This window comes from Serinus canaria, chromosome 5, assembly GCF_022539315.1.
Source record: "Serinus canaria isolate serCan28SL12 chromosome 5, serCan2020, whole genome shotgun sequence".
Classification (NCBI taxonomy): Eukaryota; Metazoa; Chordata; class Aves; order Passeriformes; family Fringillidae; genus Serinus; species Serinus canaria.
Window position 1 is genome coordinate 57,190,689 of NC_066319.1, and position 19,518 is coordinate 57,210,206.

The 19,518-nt window shown below is 49.1% G+C and overlaps 1 protein-coding gene across 1 annotated transcript in view; it reads right to left on the bottom strand.

Annotated features, from left to right (window-relative positions):
- Positions 1-971: 971 nt before the first annotated feature.
- The window catches only part of DAAM1 (dishevelled associated activator of morphogenesis 1), a 94,024-nt gene continuing 75,477 nt past the window's right edge, over positions 972-19,518 (bottom strand). Inside the window, exons 18-26 of the mRNA XM_050975636.1 lie at positions 14,642-14,726; positions 13,746-13,852; positions 10,841-10,929; positions 10,286-10,454; positions 9,440-9,547; positions 6,924-6,984; positions 6,175-6,306; positions 4,483-4,653; positions 972-3,878 (exon numbers count right to left, since the gene is read on the bottom strand). Coding sequence (XP_050831593.1) covers positions 3,669-3,878; positions 4,483-4,653; positions 6,175-6,306; positions 6,924-6,984; positions 9,440-9,547; positions 10,286-10,454; positions 10,841-10,929; positions 13,746-13,852; positions 14,642-14,726 — 1,132 coding nt within the window. The 3' untranslated portion in view covers positions 972-3,668. The remainder of the gene's footprint in view (positions 3,879-4,482; positions 4,654-6,174; positions 6,307-6,923; positions 6,985-9,439; positions 9,548-10,285; positions 10,455-10,840; positions 10,930-13,745; positions 13,853-14,641; positions 14,727-19,518) is intronic.

A 19,518-nucleotide genomic window follows, 5' to 3' on the forward strand; every position in this document is an offset into this window, starting at 1 on the left:
ACAGCCACCCTGCCCCCTGTGTCACACAGTGGCGTGGCCCAGGAAACCTGCAATCTGCCACAAACTAGAATTTCAGGTCCTCATTGGTTTGTGGGGTTTGGCCAGCTTGTTCCCATCTATTTATGGACAAACCCCAACCAGCCCAGTGCTGGGGACATGGGGATTTATGATGGGAAGAGAAGTTGAAGCTATTCCTGTTTTCCTTGGGTCCTATCACCACTCAGCCCTGGGCTGCTTTCCCATGGCATCACCAGCCCATGACTGCCGGGGTGGTGATGGAATCTGTGCTCCCTGCCAGCCCCAGTCCAAAATGGGAAGCCCATGGGTCAGAGCACAATGCAGACGCTCCCACTGGCACAGGCAGTGGGGTCTGAGTGTGTCTCTGGGTGCTGCAAAATTCACTCAGGAGTGTTGGAAAAAGAAAGTTACACAGCCTGGATGGAAAGGTGTGTGGGAAAGGAAAAGGTGAGCAGGAATAAGCCAGGAGGGGCTTGGGCTACTGCCAAGGAAACATCACTAGATAGGCTAGCCAGAGGCACGGTGGCCAGCCCAGCCAGCACTTCTCCTGGAAAAAGGGACAGGATCCAATCCCATGATACAAAACTGGCTGCTGCCTCAATGCAGGATCCTGGAAAAGCCCCAGTGGGCTTTTGGAAAAATTCCCACCCAGGTGGGAACAGGCATCAGCAACAACAAAACGAGGAGAAATGAACGGGTTCACCAACTGGGAGGTGTTCCAGAACCCACATGTGGTGACAGTGAGGATGCTGCAGTCCCGGAGGGTGGAAAAACCCCAACCTCCTAAAACCCAGCACTCAGGGCAAGGGTGAAGGGCTTATCACCTGACCCCAGAGATGCCTGGAAACACACCCAAAAAAGAGCAACTCTCAGAGAGCCTCTTTTTCAACACCTGCCTCAATTCCTAATTATCCCTTTTTTTTCCCCTAAAAAATAACTCAGGCTCTGCCGTGTACACTCACCAAAATCGTTTTGCTTTATTGCATATTGCCATCTTAGAAAATGTACAGTCTCATAACATTACACAGCATTTCCCACTAGCTACAACTACTAACATCCTTGCACCTAACAGACTACCTTAGTCACTACGAAGCTAATAAGGTCCAAGACATAAACTTTCTTTTACAAATTATTATGGATTTTTTTGTTGTTTTGTTTTTGGCATTATTAAAAAAAAAAATCATCTTTAAAATACACACCCAAGAGAAAAGAGTGGCTACTTACACCAGCACCAATCTAAAAGTAGTTTTCAACAATGGCACATGGAATTACCTGCACACAGCCTTTGTATTTATTTATAGAGATATAATATTTTTTTCTTTTTTCTATTTTTTTTGAAAGAAAACAAAGAAATGGCAAAGTCAGCCTGATAATCAGGCTGTTGTAAAACAATTTAAAAAAAACAACAACCCAAGAGGTTTGGAAGGGCAAGAGGAAATCTGTCAGGAAAGGTCCTGATGTGGCACTGGGGTTGCAGAGGCAGGAGCCGGGGTGGGTGCTGGCACCCAGGGACCCCAGGAGGAGATTGCCCTTTCTGACCCCACCATCTGCCCAATTAAACACATGTGACCAACCATTCCTTAAACCATCAGAAGCCAAACTTTTTCTTTTTAACCTTTTTTTTTTTCTTCTTATTTTATATATTTTCAATTCCCCCCATAGTCCATTCCCTCAATTGTATCAGCCCCATTTTTTTCAGCCATAAATAAAAAATATAAATAGAGGCACTTTAGTTAAGGAATAGTATTATCATTACCTTTTGTCTTTATTTCCCCCTCCTTCTAAAAGCAAAGTGCTTAACTCCACCTTTGAACATAATCTGCAGGTTTTGCAACTGCTTGGCTATGAGGTGCTGGACCTTATTTTTGCACTTACCTGCTTTACTTATTACTGCTTTAAATGCTACTCAGAAAGTTTGTTTTTTTTTTTTTTCTTTTTTTTTCTTCTTTTTTTTTTTTTTTTTTAAATCTACAGTGCGTTAAATGTTGCAATGAAGAAAATAACAAAATGGTAAAACCACAGCTCTTGACAACTCTGCTTCGAGAGAGATTTCACAGCTTTCACTCAGCACACAGACCCCAGGGCCTTCAGGTGCTTAGAACCATATTTTTTTTTATACAAATTAGTTTAAACAGCACTTTTGCTATACAGTACATATAGTTAACTGACATCCCATACCCACCAGTAATACCGATTATCTGACAAAAAAAAAAAAAAAAAAAAAAAAAAAAAGAACAACCAACCTTATTTCAAATAGTGTTAATATCTAGTGCAACAGGGACAAACTCATCTCTCCACAGGAAAAAGAACAAACAAACAAAAAAAAAAGATCACAAAAGTATTGGTGGTATAAAAAGGTTTTGTTTTGCTTTCTTAAAAAACATACCACAAATAAATAAAAGTAAAAAGTAACAGTCCTCTATATACTCAGCATAATTTAAGAATAGAAATGTTAATATGTTAATGGTGGTTACTTTATTCTCCAATTCTTAATTTTTTAAACCCTTAAATTATTACTCCCTGAGAGCTCTGAATTACTTTTATTATTGTTTTTTTTTTTTTGTCTTTTTGTTTTTTTTTTTTTTTGGACTGACATTTGACAGGTAGTTCTGCTTACAAATTTGCAATGACAATGAACAGCAAACCAGTCAAAAAAGGACCTGGCTAAGAGACGAGTGTTTCTTGGCATCACTGCTTCTGTGTGTCCGAGAAAGAAAAAGGAAAAGAAGGCAGGTGAAAGCTGCTGGGTTTTACCCCAACCCCTTTGTACTTCAGAGACCTTTGGTCCTGACCCACCTTGACAGAGGATACAGTTTGTCCCATTGAACAGAAAGCAAGAACAAAAGTTACAACGCAAAAGTTTATGCTCTTCGTCTCCTCCGAGAACCGAACCTTTCCCACCGTCTTGGGCCAGAAAACGTAGCAAAAGTATAAATACATCAGTGTGGCGTTACAGCGAGAAGCACTTTGGGGTAAAGTTTGTCCTTTAGCAAGGTGGCAGCAGGAGGAAAAAGAGCATTTCCCAAGGATGACGGGAAGAGCATCGCCGGGAGCACCCGCGGCGCCGAGCTCGGGAACCGGCGCGAACGCACAGATTGCGAGTTTCTCAGAATAATCACAACAATGAGAGAAAACAAACAAACAAACAATGGATTAAAGTTCAGTCAACTTTGCTTTGTTTTTTTTTTTTTTTTTGTCTTTTCTTCTTTAAACCGCTCGGCTTGTGTGCAAGGCGTCCCCTGCGAATGGCCCTGGGGGGGGTTCTGAGCAGGAGAGCAGCAGGAGGCAGCTTCCCCGTTGGCTTTGGGACCATGGGGACAACCAGCGGCTTGGGGTTGGGTCCTCTCTTGCTCCACGGACGCGGCATTGTGCTTGTGCATGGGGAGAACTACTTTTTGGAGTGAGGAGGAGGTGGTGCTGGCACTGAGCTGCCCACACACCTCCCTCCACACCCCCCGACCCGACTATTTACACAGTATCTACACACACACACTCGCCCGCGGGGGGGGGGACAGAGAGCGTGCCACTGTTCCGCTTGGAATCGCAAGGCAGTGTCATGGAAACAAAAAAAAAACAAACCCAAAAACCATAGCCACTTCAGAAAGACTGACCCATGTGTCTTTTGCTGGGTTTTGCTGTCAGTTTGTTTCTCAGAAGTTGAGCTTGGTGACGGGCCTCTCGCGGCCGCTCTCGGCCAGCTGGTTGGTGATGCGCTTGCGGTTGCGCTTCAGCTTGGTGAGGTCCTTGTCAAAGACTTCTCCCGAGCGCAGGGCTGACACCAGGTCGTCGAACTCGCCGCTCTCCTCCCCGCTCTCCTTGGCCTTCCTCGCCTTGCGCTCCCGCTCCCGCTGCTCCTTCAGCTGCAGGCCGTGGTGGAGGGGGAAAAGAAGGCATCTCAGTCTCACACAGGTGGTTGTGGGGGTGCCCAGCATGTGCGTGGTAATCCCCAAACTGGTGGAACTCAAGGGTTGTTTCCCACCCCAGTGCTTAGCACATGAGAGCTGGTCAGGGTTATTGACAGACCACATCCCTGGAAGTGCTCCAAGGCCAGGTTGGACAGGGCTTGGAGCAATGTTGTCTAGTGGAAGGGTTCCAAGTGAGGAACCCCTCACAGTGAGGGGGTTGGAACTAGAACTAGGTCATTTCCAGTCCAAACCATTCTGAGATTCTGTGATAAAACCCATGGGCTGAGGGTCACAGCCCCATGGCTGCGGCTCGTGGGTCACACCAGCCAACAGACAGCACCAGCTCTGCTGCACATTCAGCTGCAAGACCTCCCCAAACCAAGGTCATTAATCAAGTAATCAAAACTGAAAAGCCATTGGGTCTATCTAAGACCACAGAAGCTCCCCTCCCAGTCTCCAGTGCTGCCTGTGCCACCCTGACCACCATAGGGGCATCATAACACGGTTGCCACTCCCAGGTGCTCTGGAGGTGCTGCCAGACTTGCTGGTGTGTGCTCACCTGTGCCTCCATGCGTGCCCGGCGCTCCTCCTCCTCCTTCCTCTTCCTCATGTTCTCGTTCTCCTGCTTGGCCTCAGTCACAGCTTGAAGGAACTGGTCAAAGATGCCAAAGAATTCGTCAGGCTGCATTTTGTCTGTGTCTTCTCCAAAGTGCTTCACAGCCTTGGAAAACTGCAAGAGAGAAGACAGGGGTGCATCAGTCTTGGATAAATCCACTGGACTGGTGAAACTTTCAGCCTGATGGAGCAGAGTGAAACACTTCCAGCAGCCATAGCACACAGCAGGGCTTTGCCTCATCAAGCCTGGATTTAAAGCTGAAATAAATCACCTGATGTGTTACCTGTTGCCCTGCAAGACCTGGATCACTATCAAGCCCCCTCTCTCCCCATCTTGCCTCTGGCTCTGCTGAGCCTCCCCTGCCCCAGCTCCACTTTCTTAACTAAGCAGCAGTAAAAACAAGGAAGCAAAATATTGTGGGACTGAAGACATAAAACTAATAGTAAACACGGCAGGGGAAGGGAAACTTGCACTTTTAAGTTTTTCTTTGAAGTATTTTTGGGGTATTATTTATCATTGCCACATGCTCTGCTATTGAAACCAAATGTGTTGGTGAAACTTCTAAAAGAGATTTCTGCCCAGGCTCAGGCACAGCCCTGGGCAGGGAAATAGGGAGTTTTCCTGCCTCTTGTGCTGTTTGCACACCATTAATGTGAGGGAGTCGAATGAGGCCATAGCAGAGGTCAGGACAGGACATCCACAATCTGCCAACGTGTCCCAGTCCCCAAGCAGCCCCTGAGCTGTCCTTGGGACTGACAATCTTTGTTCTCACTTCCAGTCTAAAGGAGACTCTTTGTGCAGAGCAAGTTTGTTAAAACTGTGAAGGCACATTCTGGAGATAAGCACGCTTAAAAGAAAAGAAAAACAAAATCAAAGCACCAACAGATTTATTAGTTGCTTTGATATTGCAGGGTAGACCAAGAGGAACATTTTTAAAGCCTGCCTGTATGATTTAGTTTTATTTGCAGGGGTGCCCCTGGCTCTTCAAAAGACATTTAGTGCCTTTTTATTTCTTTGTTTACTTAAGAGACTTAACACTTCAAGATGCAGGGAGGAATCTGAGAAGTGCCACTATATAAGTCAATATAATTGAGGTTAATCTTGCTGATTTTAATCAAGATATTGCAATTCTCTGCCGTGTTACTAGAGATTCTGGTGGGGGAGGGAAGGCTGAAAATGCTCTCCTCATGTGATATAAAGTTTATAAAACAGGGATGTTTCTGCTTTCCTAAGAGAAAACAGGAACACAACTTGAATCTGGACATGTGCTTAAAAAGCAAGGAGCTGGAGCACTCCACACAGCCCATCCCTTCCAACAACCATGGAAAATTGCTTCAGAGTGGGCTTCCACAGATGCTGGGGACCACGACCAGACCTTCTCCTCCAGACCCAGCCAAGTCAGCAGAAGATGATACACTTTGCAGAGCATTTGTCACCAGTCCTAACTCACTGCTGAGGATATCTCTGCCAGGTTCCCATCAGGGGTGGCCTGGGTTAGCCATGGCCTCTGGGAGGTCCATGATAATGCCCAAGCATGGGTCAGAAGGACAATGCCAGCTGGACAATGGGTACAGCCAGGGAGAAGGAGGTGAGGCTGAAAAGCTGCTCAGATCTCAAGGACATTGGTGGCCTTACCAGCTCTTTTGCTTCCATCAGGAGATCTTCAACATCCGAGAAGCTGAAGCTGGCCAATGTGATGAACTGGCTGACCACAGACACAAACTTGTCACCTGCCTGCTGAACCTGAGACTTCTGGAAGTCCAACTCCTTTAGGGGGGGAAAAAAGGTAAATCTGGTCAGGCCTTGGCTGATAAAGGACTCAAGTACCATTGGCCTCTGGTAGTGGCATTGGGAGTGTGCCTGAATCAGTGCCAAGGGTTCTGCTGGCACCACCACTGCTGCTCCCCCTGCCATGCATGACACCCTGGATTACACTGCCTGAAGTAAGCTTTTAAGCCAAATCCTGCAGGAAAGCTTATGGAAGCAGGATAATTCAGCAAGACAGTGAGCCCTTTGGGATACCTCTACTATTTCATCACCACTCCAGCTGTGCTGCAGAAGTGCTCCCCAACCCTCAGTGACTTTACAGCCAAGAGGAGACTCCTGTACATCACAGGTTCTCCTTGGGCATCACCACTAGGGTTACTCAGCCTCCCTTGATGTATGAGACATAAACCATGAGTGTGCCTAATCACACATGGTAACTGCAGTGCCAGAACAGTCCTGAGAGGACAGGCACACGTGCAGGGCAGGAAGGAAAGGCAAACAGATCTCCAGGATGTGAGGTAAAAGCAGTTTCACTGGGAGCTCCCTGGCCTGCCTCCTCAAGGAGGGATTGCTGCTTGGAGCCAGGCTGGACTATACTTGATTTAAATAATACTTACAGTCTCCACTGCTCTCAGGCCGCTTCTCAGAGTGTTTATTTCTTTCTCCAGCTCAGTCATGCTGTTGGAAATAGCAGGATGTTAATTTTCAGCTTTTCTCAGCAAAATCTACAGCTATGTGATTAACTTGACCATGGTTTTCCCACTGAAAAGACCCCAACCCTGCCCACATTGCCTCCTTTTTGTAGATCAGTGTGTCTCAAGCAGCAAATCAGGCTGGCAGCCTCTGAGCTGGGACTATCTCACAGTGGCTGCAGCTGCTTGTTTCAAAGCAAAGCACTTCTCTGTATTTTTAATCAAGGGGACTGCCTAGGTTTCGCCAGCTCAGCAGCCTCCAGCCCTCTCCAAGTGAAAGGATGGCTCAGGAGAGTGCCTTGCTGGGCACAGATTTCTCTCCAGGTCCAGCAGTAGATGGGATCATTGTCCCAGTGCACAGAGGAGAGTTATTCAGGGTACCACGGTTGGGTGAACACCAGGCAAAGCATCCTTCCGAGGAGCAGCGAGCCTTTCACAAAGAGAGACAGCCCAAATATAGAGAAATAAAAATAAATCACCATGTCTGGCACTGCCTTTGTTTACACAAGGCTCAAGCCCCTGATGAGCTTCAAATTCAAGTGCTTATGGGTTTCTACCACTACTCTGTTAGGGGAAGCTTTCTCACAAAGCCTCAGTGACCACAGGCTTGATGCCTTTCCAGGGGTGTCTGTGTGAGAGCTGGGGTCCCTGGAAATGCTGATGCTGGGTCATGGGGCAAGCATTCCTGGCAGGTTTAGTCTGGGAAAATGCAGTTTTGGGAGCTCTGTGCTCCAGCAGTTCATTACTAGTGGTGGGATTGACAGAGGCGGCAATTTCTGCTTCACAGCTGCAGGACTGGGGGGAATTCAGGGTTTTCCAGAGCTTTAGAAACTTTTTGGTTTCGCTCTGGATTGGACCAAACCCAAATGTTACATATGGTGTCCAGTTTAGAGAGAAATGATAAAGTTTAGGGGGGTAAAGAAACCCTCTATGCAGGCGTTTTCTTTCCCATCCCTGTGTCTGTGCAACAGCTGCAGGTCAGGAGCATGGGAAAGCCAGAGCCTGCACCAGCATGGAGCATGTCCTGCTCAGCCATGCCCTCAGCTGATGCCTTCAAACTGAGCAGCACACACCCACAGAACCATGGAATGTCCTGAGCTGGAAGGGACTGACAAGGATCTCCAAGTCTAACACCTGGCCCAGCACAGGACAGCCCCAGTAATCCCACCCTGTGCCTGAGAGCATTGTCCAAATGTTCTGGAGGTCTGTCAGGCTTGGGGCTGTAACCACTGCCCTGGGAGAGCCTGTTCCAGTGCCCAACCACCCCCTGGCAGAAGAACACTCTTCCCTGCATGCCAGGATTTGTCCTGTCACTGTGCTCAACCCCAATGGCTGGTGATTATTTTACATTTAATACATGAGGATCCTTGTTTTGTCACATCTTCCCTGGGAACCCACCACTGCTACAAGAGATCTTTGAGGCTTAGAGGACCCTCGAGCCACTATAAACTCCATGAATATTTCACAGCATTATGGAATGGTTTGGGTTGGAAGGGACCTCAAAGCCCATCCAGTTCCAACCCTGCTGCCATGGGACACATTCCTCTATCCCAGCTTGCTCTAAGCCCCATCCAAGCTGGCCTAGAACACTTCCAGGGAGGGGTCATCCACAACTTCTCTGGGTAACCTGTTCTAGCTGCACCCTCTCTAAAGAGGTGCAGTTTCAGCCCCTTTTCATGTCCACAGCTAACACAACTGGCTGCAGAAATTTGTGATCTTTGCTGCTCACATCCCTGAAGCATCAAAGCCCAGAAGCTCCAGCTGGAGTTTAAAACCAAAACAGAGCCTCACTGATTTCAGAGGTACTTCAGCACATACTTGAGGGCTTTGCAGGGCAACAGAACAGCAGATTCCTCCTGAACTTGAAGGTTCAGGCTCTGTTTAAGGGCTTTCCTGAACTGGAGCAGCCTGTTCCCAACAGGTTAAAAATCTGGGCAGGGTTAAAAATCCCAAAAACTCCGTGTTGGTAGAACAAGAGGCAGGCAGGAGCTGGATGCAGGTGAGTCCCTCCCACAGCTGCCTGGTGCTGCCTGTGCTGCAGGCAGAGCCTCCCTGGCACATGAAGATAAACAGCTGCCCTTTATCTGCAGCCACACCGCAACCGCTTCCTCCCGGATTACTTAATGCACCATTAGAAATTAATTAAATGCTTTTGTGGTGAGATAACAACAGGAAGTGGCTGCTCCAAGCAGCTCTCCTCCTCCAAGCTCAGAAGTTTAGAGCCTTCACAGCAAGGGCTGGGATTTAAAGCTGCCAGGTGATGTTTGCTTCTGAGTCCTGGGCTGCTCTGGGCCAGCCTGGCCATGGCATGGGATACCCAGCCCAGCAGCCAGGATCTGGCCAGGAGGGTGAGCTGGGGTGAGGTGACGTGGCAAAGCAGGCTGAAATGAGGGCAGAGGTGCTCCCAGGGCTGCCCAAGTGCCACCTCAACCTCTGCTTACTTGACTTTGGCTGCCTGTGGGATGTCTCGTAGCTCCTCGTGCAGGCGGAGGACTTTGGGATATTTCTTTTCCACGACAGTGATGAGATAGTGCAGCAGGGTGATGTTCCTAGGAGAGAGGAGCAGAGAGGTCAGTCTGGCAGCATCTTGGGGGGCTCATTGTTCAGTCAAAACCCCTGGTTAAACCCCAACCCTAGTAATGAACTATTTGAGGATTTCTGCAAGGATGTTGCTTGATGCCCGTGTGGGGACATGGGAAGGGTCTGTCCCAAGCACAGCTACAGGGCAGAGCAGCCCTGCAGGAAGGGTTCTCCACAGGAGGAACCCAGGGGAGGTGACCTGAGCATCACTGCTCTTGTCCTCCAGTGTCTTTACTGATGGATGAGACCAGGCAGGTTTGAGACCTGACCCAGCTCCTCTTGCTCTGTGAACAGAGCTCAGCAGGGTAAAGCAAACCAGGCAATGGCTGCATCAGCATGGGAGAGTGGCAGAGAGTTTCTGCGGAGAAAAGCCCCTGGGAACCCTTTATTTGGCTGTTGGCATCTCCAAAGGGGTTAAAAAGCATTTGGAAGATGATCATCCTAATCAGCCTTGGCTGCAGTTTTGTCAGCCCAGGAAGGAAAGGCCCCATCAATTGCTGTGCTGATCTGCAGCTTGGCTTCCCTTGAAAGCTGTCCTGCTCAAAAAATTGCACATTTACATCATTGGATGTGCCAAATTGGGCGGCAGGAGGAGGGGACTGCTCCCACCTACCCATGTCCCAGTGGTAATGCTAATGACCCCTGCATCCCCCCAACACCCCTGGGGCCCACGGATGCTACCAAGGATAAGGGCAGGGGCTGCTCACTTGTCAATGCTGGACTTGGTGTCTGCAATCTTGTTGAGGCTGGAGATCTTAAACCCAAAGGCATTGCCCCTCTGGCCCTTGTTCATGTAGTTCCCAAAGGCCAGGACCACCTCCAGGAGCTGCTGGAGGCTGCTGCTCTGCAGCACTGCCTTGGAGCCAGCACGGATGGCTGAAAGCAGAGAGGGGTGGGACATTACCCCCTGCCACAACAGCCCACCAGCAACACCTTCAGTACCCCCCAAGAGTGACCACCAACCCCTTCCCTTCCCTTCCCTTCCCTTCCCTTCCCTTCCCTTCCCTTCCCTTCCCTTCCCTTCCCTTCCTCCCTTCCCTTCCCTTCCCTTCCCTTCCCTTCCCTTCCCTTCCTTCCCTTCCCTTCCCTTCCCTTCCCTTCCCTTCCCTTCCCTTCCCTTCCCTTCCCTTCCCTTCCCTTCCCTTCCCTTCCCTTCCCTTCCCTTCCCCATGTGGACCAGGCTCATCCTGGTACAGAGGATGCTCTTCCTGGGAGTGATCCCTGTGCTGGCACAAAGTCCCTTAGCAGATCTTGTCACTTGCCTTCCACTTTGGGTTTGACCTCTGCAACTCTCTCTGCAAACTTCTTCTTGAAGTAGAGGGACTGCAGCCTTTGCTGATAATGGTTTATCCTGGAAAACAAAGAGGAGGAGACAGGCTGAGCTTTGCTTGCTCCAGGCAGAGTTCTGTTGCTCCACTGCTCACAGCTGTGCTCACAAAGCACGCTGGAGCCAGGGTGATTAAAAAATAATGACCCCTTTTCTCCCTGAAACTGTGCTGGGATGGGAAAAAATGCCAACTGAAGCTACAGCTGTCCTGGGGAGGATCCCCGTGGATTCTTAAGCACATGCTTGAGCCTATCCCCTTAACTCAGCAGGTTCAACAAGTGGATCTTTACACCCCACTGGTATTAACAAACAGTTCTTTCACAACCACTCCTAAGCAAAGGTGCTGATGAGGTCTGGGCTCCCTATGGCTTTGTGATGAGCTGCAGCTGGAGAGAGGCTCACCTATGACCAGAACTAATGAAACTGGACCTTCTGATCATCAGATTGATGGACTGGGCTGGAAAGCCCCTTTCCTGGGCAAGTCAGTGATGGCTCTGCTCATGTCAGTTGTGTTTATGCTAACCAAGATCTCCCTTGTATGCACATGGCAGTCTGATTCGAGTCACTAGGACCAAGGACCCATGGGAGACATGCTCACACAGAGCCATGAGCTAACTGTTGTCCTAATCAGAGGTGACAAAGACATCACACTCAGTTACAGACCACAAGGCAAAATTAAAAAGCCGTGTTGGAAATCAAGGAAAACATTTGCATCAGCACATTGTGCTTTCCAAAGGATGAAGGCATGGGAGCAACACTTGGGTGAGAGCCTGTGAAGAAGAAAGGTGACCTGTGATAGAAAAGCTAATTCTGAGTGTCAGTGAGCCCTGAGGGCTCAGGTCTGAGCTGCACAGCTCCATCCTGTCTGCTTCTGACACTCAGCAAGCACAGAGCCCATTGTCAGTGCATTGCTCAGGGAGGATGGGAGCATTTCTATTTTTGATCTCCCAGTGCAATCTCCAACTGTAAAACTCACTGACCTTGCCAACAAGTGACTGGCTTGAAGTTCAGCTGAGAAATTCAAAGAGCTCAATGCTCAGTGCAATTCAAATAAGGAGCTTCAAGATTTTAACCTGGCACCTCTAGAGGATGTGAATGCAATAGATAAGGTTATTCATCCCTGAAGACTCCTAAGTCTTAAATGATTGCTACCAGGAGCAGGAAGAAATGACATTTCCTTTCAGTCTCACATAGTCTCAGGAGCCCTGGAGATGAGTTAGTCCTGAGGTGACAAGTGGGACTCATCTACACAGCAGGACAAAATGTACATACATCAGGCTTGAATATTCATTAGGATGAAAGGGAAAGGAGCACTGTGTTATCATTCTAACAGCACTTCCCACCTGGGCCACAATGAATCACAGAATGGTTTGGGTTGGAAGGGACTGCAAGATCATTTAGTTGCAACCCCTCTGCCCTGTAGGGACACCTTCCATTTGACCAGGTTAGATCACAGAATCTCAGAATCATCAAGGTTAGAAGAGACCTTCAGGATTATCCAGTCCAACCATCAACCCAGAACCACCACATAATCCATCCCCCCATCCCTCTCCCCTGCTCTGTCCAGCTGCTACTTGTATGGGAGCACAACCCTGATTTTAGGACCAGAGCATCACAAATAATCCTTATAATTTGGAGCACCTTGCTTGCCTTCCTGTCTGCTTGGCCCAGTCATTTCTTGATTTTAAAAACAGTAAGAAGGGCTTATTTCCCAAGCTCCATGGAAGAGCCACCTCCTGACCAACCCATGCAGCCAGGGACCAAAATGTGTCCCATGAGGCACCAACCTGCTCATTTCCAATGGCCAAAATGTGTCCCCTGAGTGTTCCAGATTGCAAGGCAAGACTATTCTATGACCATCTGCATGGCAGTTGTCTTTTGTCAGGTTTTATCTCTCTCTCTGAGTGATCACAACCACTCCTCTCTGGCAGGGGACACCTGCTGATAACAGGCTATGGAATGCCACTGCATGGCTGATAAGAACTACAGCATCCCATTGGGAGATGTGAGCCCAGAGGGAGGAGCCAAGCATTCCTACTTGGATATAATCTGGAGACTCTGGGATAACTGCATGGCTTTTCCACTGGATTTCCCAGAGGAACAGCTGCCTCTTCCACTGATCTTCAGAGGAAGACTCACCCTTCTACAGGATCCCTGCTCCAGTAGAACCACACCTGACACTCCAGGAGGGCTGAGCCACAATTCCAATGGGACTGCTACCAACACCCTGACCCTCAGCGTGTCAGTTGAGTTCTGACTCTGTCAATGCTGTTCTAGTGTACTGCATTGGTTTATTTCATCCTTTATTTCCTTCCCTGTTAAAGAACCGTTATTTCCTGCTCCCATATTTTTTGCCTGAGAGCCCCTTAATTTAAAATGTATAGCAATTTGGAGGGGTGGGGATGGTTTACATTCTCCATTTCAGGGGAGGCTCCTGCCTTCCTTAGCAGACTCCTGTCTTTCCAAACCAAGACACTGAGGCACCACCCTGCTCATTGCCAGTGGCCAGAACGTGTCCCCTGAGGCACCAACCTGCTCATTGCCAATGGCCAGAACGTGTCCCCTGAGGCACCAACCTGCTCATTCCCCATGGCCAGAACGTGTCCCCTGAGGCACCAACCTGCTCATTGCCAGTGGCCAGAACGTGTCCCCTGAGGCACCAACCTGCTCATTGCCAGTGGCCAGAACGTGTCCCCTGAGGCACCAACCTGCTCATTGCCAGTGGCCAGAACGTGTCCCCTGAGGCACCAACCTGCTCATTGCCAATGGCCAGAACGTGTCCCCTGAGGCACCAACCTGCTCATTCCCCATGGCCAGAACGTGTCCCCTGAGGCACCAACCTGCTCATTTCGAAGAGGAACCGGTCAGCCTTGGCCATGCGGTCCAGCTCGTGCTTATGCTCCTCCAGCAGGTCAATGTCTCCTTTTTCAGGAACAAACTTCAGGAGCTGAACAGGAAGAAGCACAGCAGTGGACATGAGATCCATGCACACTTTTCCAGGAGCTAAAAAGTGATTTATTTCCCCGAGTCTAACACGTTTTCAGCATGCACAGGCAGTGACCCCAAGGCACCTGTGAAATAAGTGTTATTGCTGTCCCTGTGACCTTCCTCACATTACTCCATCACGTCAGTGTCTCCTGCCTCTGCCCTGCCATCACTCAGCTTTTACCACAGATGAATTAAGTCTGCTCCAAGGAGGTTTCAACATCAGCTCTACCAGAGGAGATGTCAGTCAGGGACTCCCATTTGCTGCAACTCTACTTATTAGCAGATGGAAATTTTGTGAAATTAATCCTCCCACATCTCTGCCTAAAGTGCAATTACCAGCTCAGCTTTAAGGACAGGTGAATAATATGACTCCAAAGGGATTCAGAGGGGGTGAAAATGGGATTCCCCTTTTGAGGATTAAAAAACACTGTCAAACCTTTCAAAAATAAACCACTACTGAGCACAAACTTCAAGCTGCAGCCACAAAAAGGCAAAATAGCCCCACCTCAGGGTCCCAGGGCAGACCCAGGTACAGGAATGGCACACGGGGGCCATGCTGCTCCCAGCACTGATGCCACAACCAAGCTGCTTTCCTGCTGCTCCAGCCCACCTGGGTGGTTTTTCAGCATGTGGCTGGTAAATAATTTGGGGCCAGCACACTCAAAGCTGTGCTTTTGGTCCCAAGCACTTTGCATAGCGTCGTCCCAACATGAGGCAGCCACAGAAGAGCAGGAGACACACTGCCCACCTGTTCCAGCATGTCTTTTGGGAGGTCCTCCTGCTCGTCCATCGTCAAAATCGCTCGTTTGATCTCGTCATTCGAGAGTTTCAGCCTGGGAGGTGGAGGGAAAGGAGAGTTATTCCCAACCCAGCAGTGAGGGAAGGCTCAGGAGAGTTTCCTTTCACACCTGTGCAGCACAGGTGAAGCCCCAGCCAGCAGCAGCATCACAAACAGCTCTATCCAGCATGTTAGGAAGGAGGATGTGTGAGAAATGTGGTGGGACCGTGCTCAGGCAAGGCTCAGCACAGCACAGAGCAGCCCTGGCCCTGCTGAAAACAGGGGGGCAAATCCCCCCAAACCAATTCCCTCTCCCCACACTGCAGCTGCCATTCCATTCCCTATTCCCCTGTGTAACAGTACTTTATGTAAGGAGTGTAAGCAGCACATTAAATATCCAACTTTCAGATGTAACTCTTGCCCATAGCAATGCTGCTCCTGCAGCTCCAGCACCCCAAAGGCCACAGGGCCAGTGAGGTTACATTCCCACTGGCAACAGAGCCCAGCCCAGGCTCAGGAGTGCAGCTCAGCACTGCCCCTGAACCCACTGCCACAACCCTTAGAGAAAATCTGGCCAAATTCCACTGCTGCTCTTGGATTCAAACATTGTCTCTCCCGCTTTTCCTGACCACCTTTGGCTGGAGTCTTCCTCTAGGAAAAAATTAGAAATAAATCCAAAATTTGGACAAGTGGATGTTCAGCATCCCAGGAAACCCATCAGTTTTGTTGGGGATTCAATGCTCTTGGAAGTGTAAGATGCTGGAAACCATCCTCTCCTCCACCTTTTTCTTCCTCTACTTCACCTAACAGGAATTGAAGATGCAGCCTCAAATTGGAGATTTCCAAAACCACAGACCACTGTGTCACAGGGAGCACCACCAGGCTGGGCTTTCCTGGCAGGGATCTTTCTGCCAGCAGCCCACACTGAGCTGAGGCAACAGAGAGATGGAAGGACGCCCTCAGCTCCTCCTGGGCTACAGCAGTCATTAATTATACTTTAATTTGACTGCAAGGAACCGCTCCCTGCAAGGACTTTGATTGCAAAACCACACATATTTTTCTTATTCTTTGCATTGTGGTCTATAAAATAACCTAAATTAAATAAAGGGAAAGCCCAGAAACTCCTGCAACTCCATTTACATCCTCTCTCTCTCTCTCCTGGCGTGCAGTCATGGTTAAAGCCATTGCAACAGACCCAGCTCAAAAAAATGTAATTCCCTGTACTTGCACGCAGGGAAAAACCACAGAGTTGAAAAGACCTGTCTGAGGGACCCCACGGCCCCAGTATCAGTGATCAGTGCTGCCAAGTGCTGCTGAAACTCTGGATGTGGCTCAAAGGAATGAGCTGAAACCAGAAACACACCCTACAGCAGGATGTGAGACCTTGGAAGTCAACCTGATCAGCAGATCAAAAAGAAGATCGGGAGCTGACTTGATCACTCTGAGTAATTAAACAAGGACGGTGTTGTACACCCCCACATCTCTTCAGGGAGCAGACTGAGACTTTGCATAGCGTTGAGACTGTGGAGTTGGCTTTTGGAAGCTAAAGCTGATACAGGAAGGGTTCTGGTCTCTAAGGCCAGGGTAGCAAGGGCTTGGTTTAGCTTGGAATATTTTGCTCAAGACTGGAAGTGAAGGATTAGCTTTATTGAGACAGGGGCATCTCACAGACCTGGTAAGTAAACCTTCATTCCTTATGAGCCCATGGTTCTCATCCTGCACTCAGTCCTCTCTGACCTCCTCCTCAAGGGAGCACCCTAGACAGGGTCTGTTAATTAAAGAGTGAATTAAAATCTACCTCAGCCAGGGGAGGAAGCTCAAAGATTGCACTGAGCAGAGGCCAAGACAATTGCTGGGGTCATCATACAAGGAACAAATCCAGAATCCTTGGAAAATATCCCCTCTGCTGCTTGCAGTAACCAGCAGCCACATCCTGGGGTCACCCTACCTGTCCCTTACAATGGCAGTGGCCAGGATGGGACATGATCCGAGGTGGGATACGAAACTGCAGGAGAACTCCAAGCAGAAACAGGAATGCTCAGACCACCAACACCAGTCTCCACCCTGATGAAAAGCAGGTATTGGCTAGGTCTGGGCATCTGGGGATCTCTGGGAGGCAAAACTGCTCCTGGGAGAAGGGGTGGTTAGGCAGCTACTCCTCATCCCCAGCAAACACCTAAAGCACAGAAAAGTGCCATCATCATCTCCAGGAGGGTGGAGAAAGATGAGGGTGACTTTTTTAAAGCCTTACTCATTGAAAGCACAGTCAACAATAAAAATGCATTTAAAAAGAAAGAGGTTGGACAAAAAAACTAACTTTTCTCAGGAATCATCACAATCCAGTGCCAAGAACAAGAGCCTGCCCCTGCATCAGCAGAGAGCAAGCGCGGGGCGCCAGAAGAAAACAGCTTCTCAGACAATTTGATGGGAAAGGGGCCAGTGAAAGCTAGAAGCTTATCTATAACCACAATAATTATCATTGTTGGCAGCAGCTGTCGAAGGCGAGCCGTCTGAGAGGAACGGGGTCACAGGACTTGCTGTCACAGGGATTTAGAGGCAGCAGCCTGGCAATGAGAGGTGACAGCTCGCCAGCCCGGCCTGCTCGGCGTGGCTTTTGTCAGAGCCCGTGGAGGATGTAATAAGTGTGAAGGGGAAAAACAAATTCTGCCAGGAAAGGGACGCGCCCTCCCTGAAAAGCCACATTCATCTGAGGGGGGAAAAAATGCCTCCTGTCGCCTCGCTGGGAGAGAGGAATCAAACGAGCCATTCAGAGCCGGAAAACGATGGAGAGAGGGGAGGATTTGCATCTGGCAGAAAGCAGGACTAAAAATACACACCCATGCACAGGGAGCAAAGGCAAGGACATGGTGGGTTCACAGAGGGAGACACGGTGAGGCACTGACATCAGCAAAGCCTTCTCCAGAAAACAGAAGGAAAAAGCAAGCGTTAAAAATGTTCTTGTGCCGCATTACAAGCTGGAGGAAAATCCAGTGATCTCACTGCACAGTAATTTCTCCCAAAGCAAGGGAAACAGGCAAAAAAATAAATCTACAGAGAGAGATAAAGTATCTCACTGGCCGTAATCTTTCCACGCTGCGAGCCAGACAATGCCTGGTGAGCTCACAAACGTCTGGGCTAAACCAGGGGCCAAGCCTGCAGGTCCTTTCACACGTGAAAGTCTGCTCAGCTCTGTGGTGGCCAGGCAAGCCAGGTGGGACAGCAGCAGCCCAGCTGCCAGCCCAGTCCCTTTGGAACATTTGGGACCAGGGACCCACTGCTCTGCCCAGCTGCAGAAGGGTTTTGCCCAGTGATACACAGAGTCTGCTGGAGGTGCAGGAGCTGGACCTGAGAATACTAAAAGGATGCTTGGGCTTTATCCCTACACCACCTCTGAGGCACTTGGCATCAAATCACCCAAAGGGATTTTGGGGAGAGAAGCTCAGTTGTGGTCCTGGGAGTACCATGGGATGAACTCCAAAGCACTTCCAAAGCAGCATCTGGGGCAAGTCACTGCAACTCCAAAGCCACACATCCCTGCATGAGGATGGGCCTGAGAAAAGCCATACAGAGGCCTGAGGACCACCTTGCAGGGCAAGTCTGATCCTGCTTCTCCCCTAGGAACCAGCTCACAGGGAAAGGCAGGCAGCAACCTCCATCCTGCCCTTTTTGTGGGATTAGTTACTGGCAATTCACTTCCAGCCATTGCTTTCTTGGAAGAGAAAGGTTTGTTGGTGAGATGAAATTGAGACCTTCACTCAGTAGGATGTGCAAGATGCCTTTGAAGTTAAGTGCTTGGGTCTTTCCCCTTCCCACTGAAGGACCTATTTGTGTGCTTAACTTCCAAATTTACACTTAAACCTCTGGCTGAATCACACCTAAACCCACTCCACGCTCAGCCTACATATGCCAGGAGCAGCTCAGCCCCAAATCCCATCGTTTTACTTGCTAATAGCTGCCTGCCACAGACATACTCATTTGCCTGCTTTAAACTCTGCTTTCATCATCATCCTTTTTTATTTGGACTGCTAGGAAGCACAAAAATCCCCAGAAGCAGCCCAGAGCAGAGCCAGCCACAGCCAGGGCAGCTTCACCCCCAAATACTGTGGCACTCATCACTCTCACTGCCCACAGGCTGCCTCTGGGAAAAGCACCAGGGGCTGAGTTACCCACCCAGATGGTTTTTGTTTTGCAGACATCAGCCTCTCCAAGCTTTCTAGGGAAGGAAATCAGCTGGGCTGCCCAGACAAGGCATCATCTCCACTTGGAAGAACCAGACAGAACCCACAGGCTGGGAAAATACTGAATTCAGCTGCAAGCCCAACCTGCCAGCCATGCTGCTACATCCTGGCCAGTCCTGGGTGGCACAGAAGCTTCTGCCTCCAGACAGCAGAGTGAATATTTTTAAATTTTACTGATGGTGGATTTATTTTTTGCTGGGTGAGTCAGAAACAAGTGGCATTTTCTGCTGTGCTTTGGGTGTTTTTTCACAAGTAGCTGCACTGACAGCTCATCCTTTCAGACCACCACAACCTGGTTTCCCTTTTCTCAGGAAATTCAGTCTGATTGCTGTAGTTTATCTTGCCAAAATAATTTTTACAATTTTGGCAGCCATTTGGAGATCAGATTAAATTGCTGGTAGCAGTGCTGAGCCTGCCTGGTGAGGAGTGTGAGGGAGGCTGTCAGACCACCAGGGCAGCTGTAAGAGGGGAACACCCCCTACCCAAAATTCAGATGTGGGCAGCAAGGTCCTGGCTGAACTACTGCTGCTCCCTGCACCCTGCTGACACCCAGCACCTCCCCAGCCCAGACAGACCCTCCTCAACCACCAGCAAAGAGCAAACAAAACC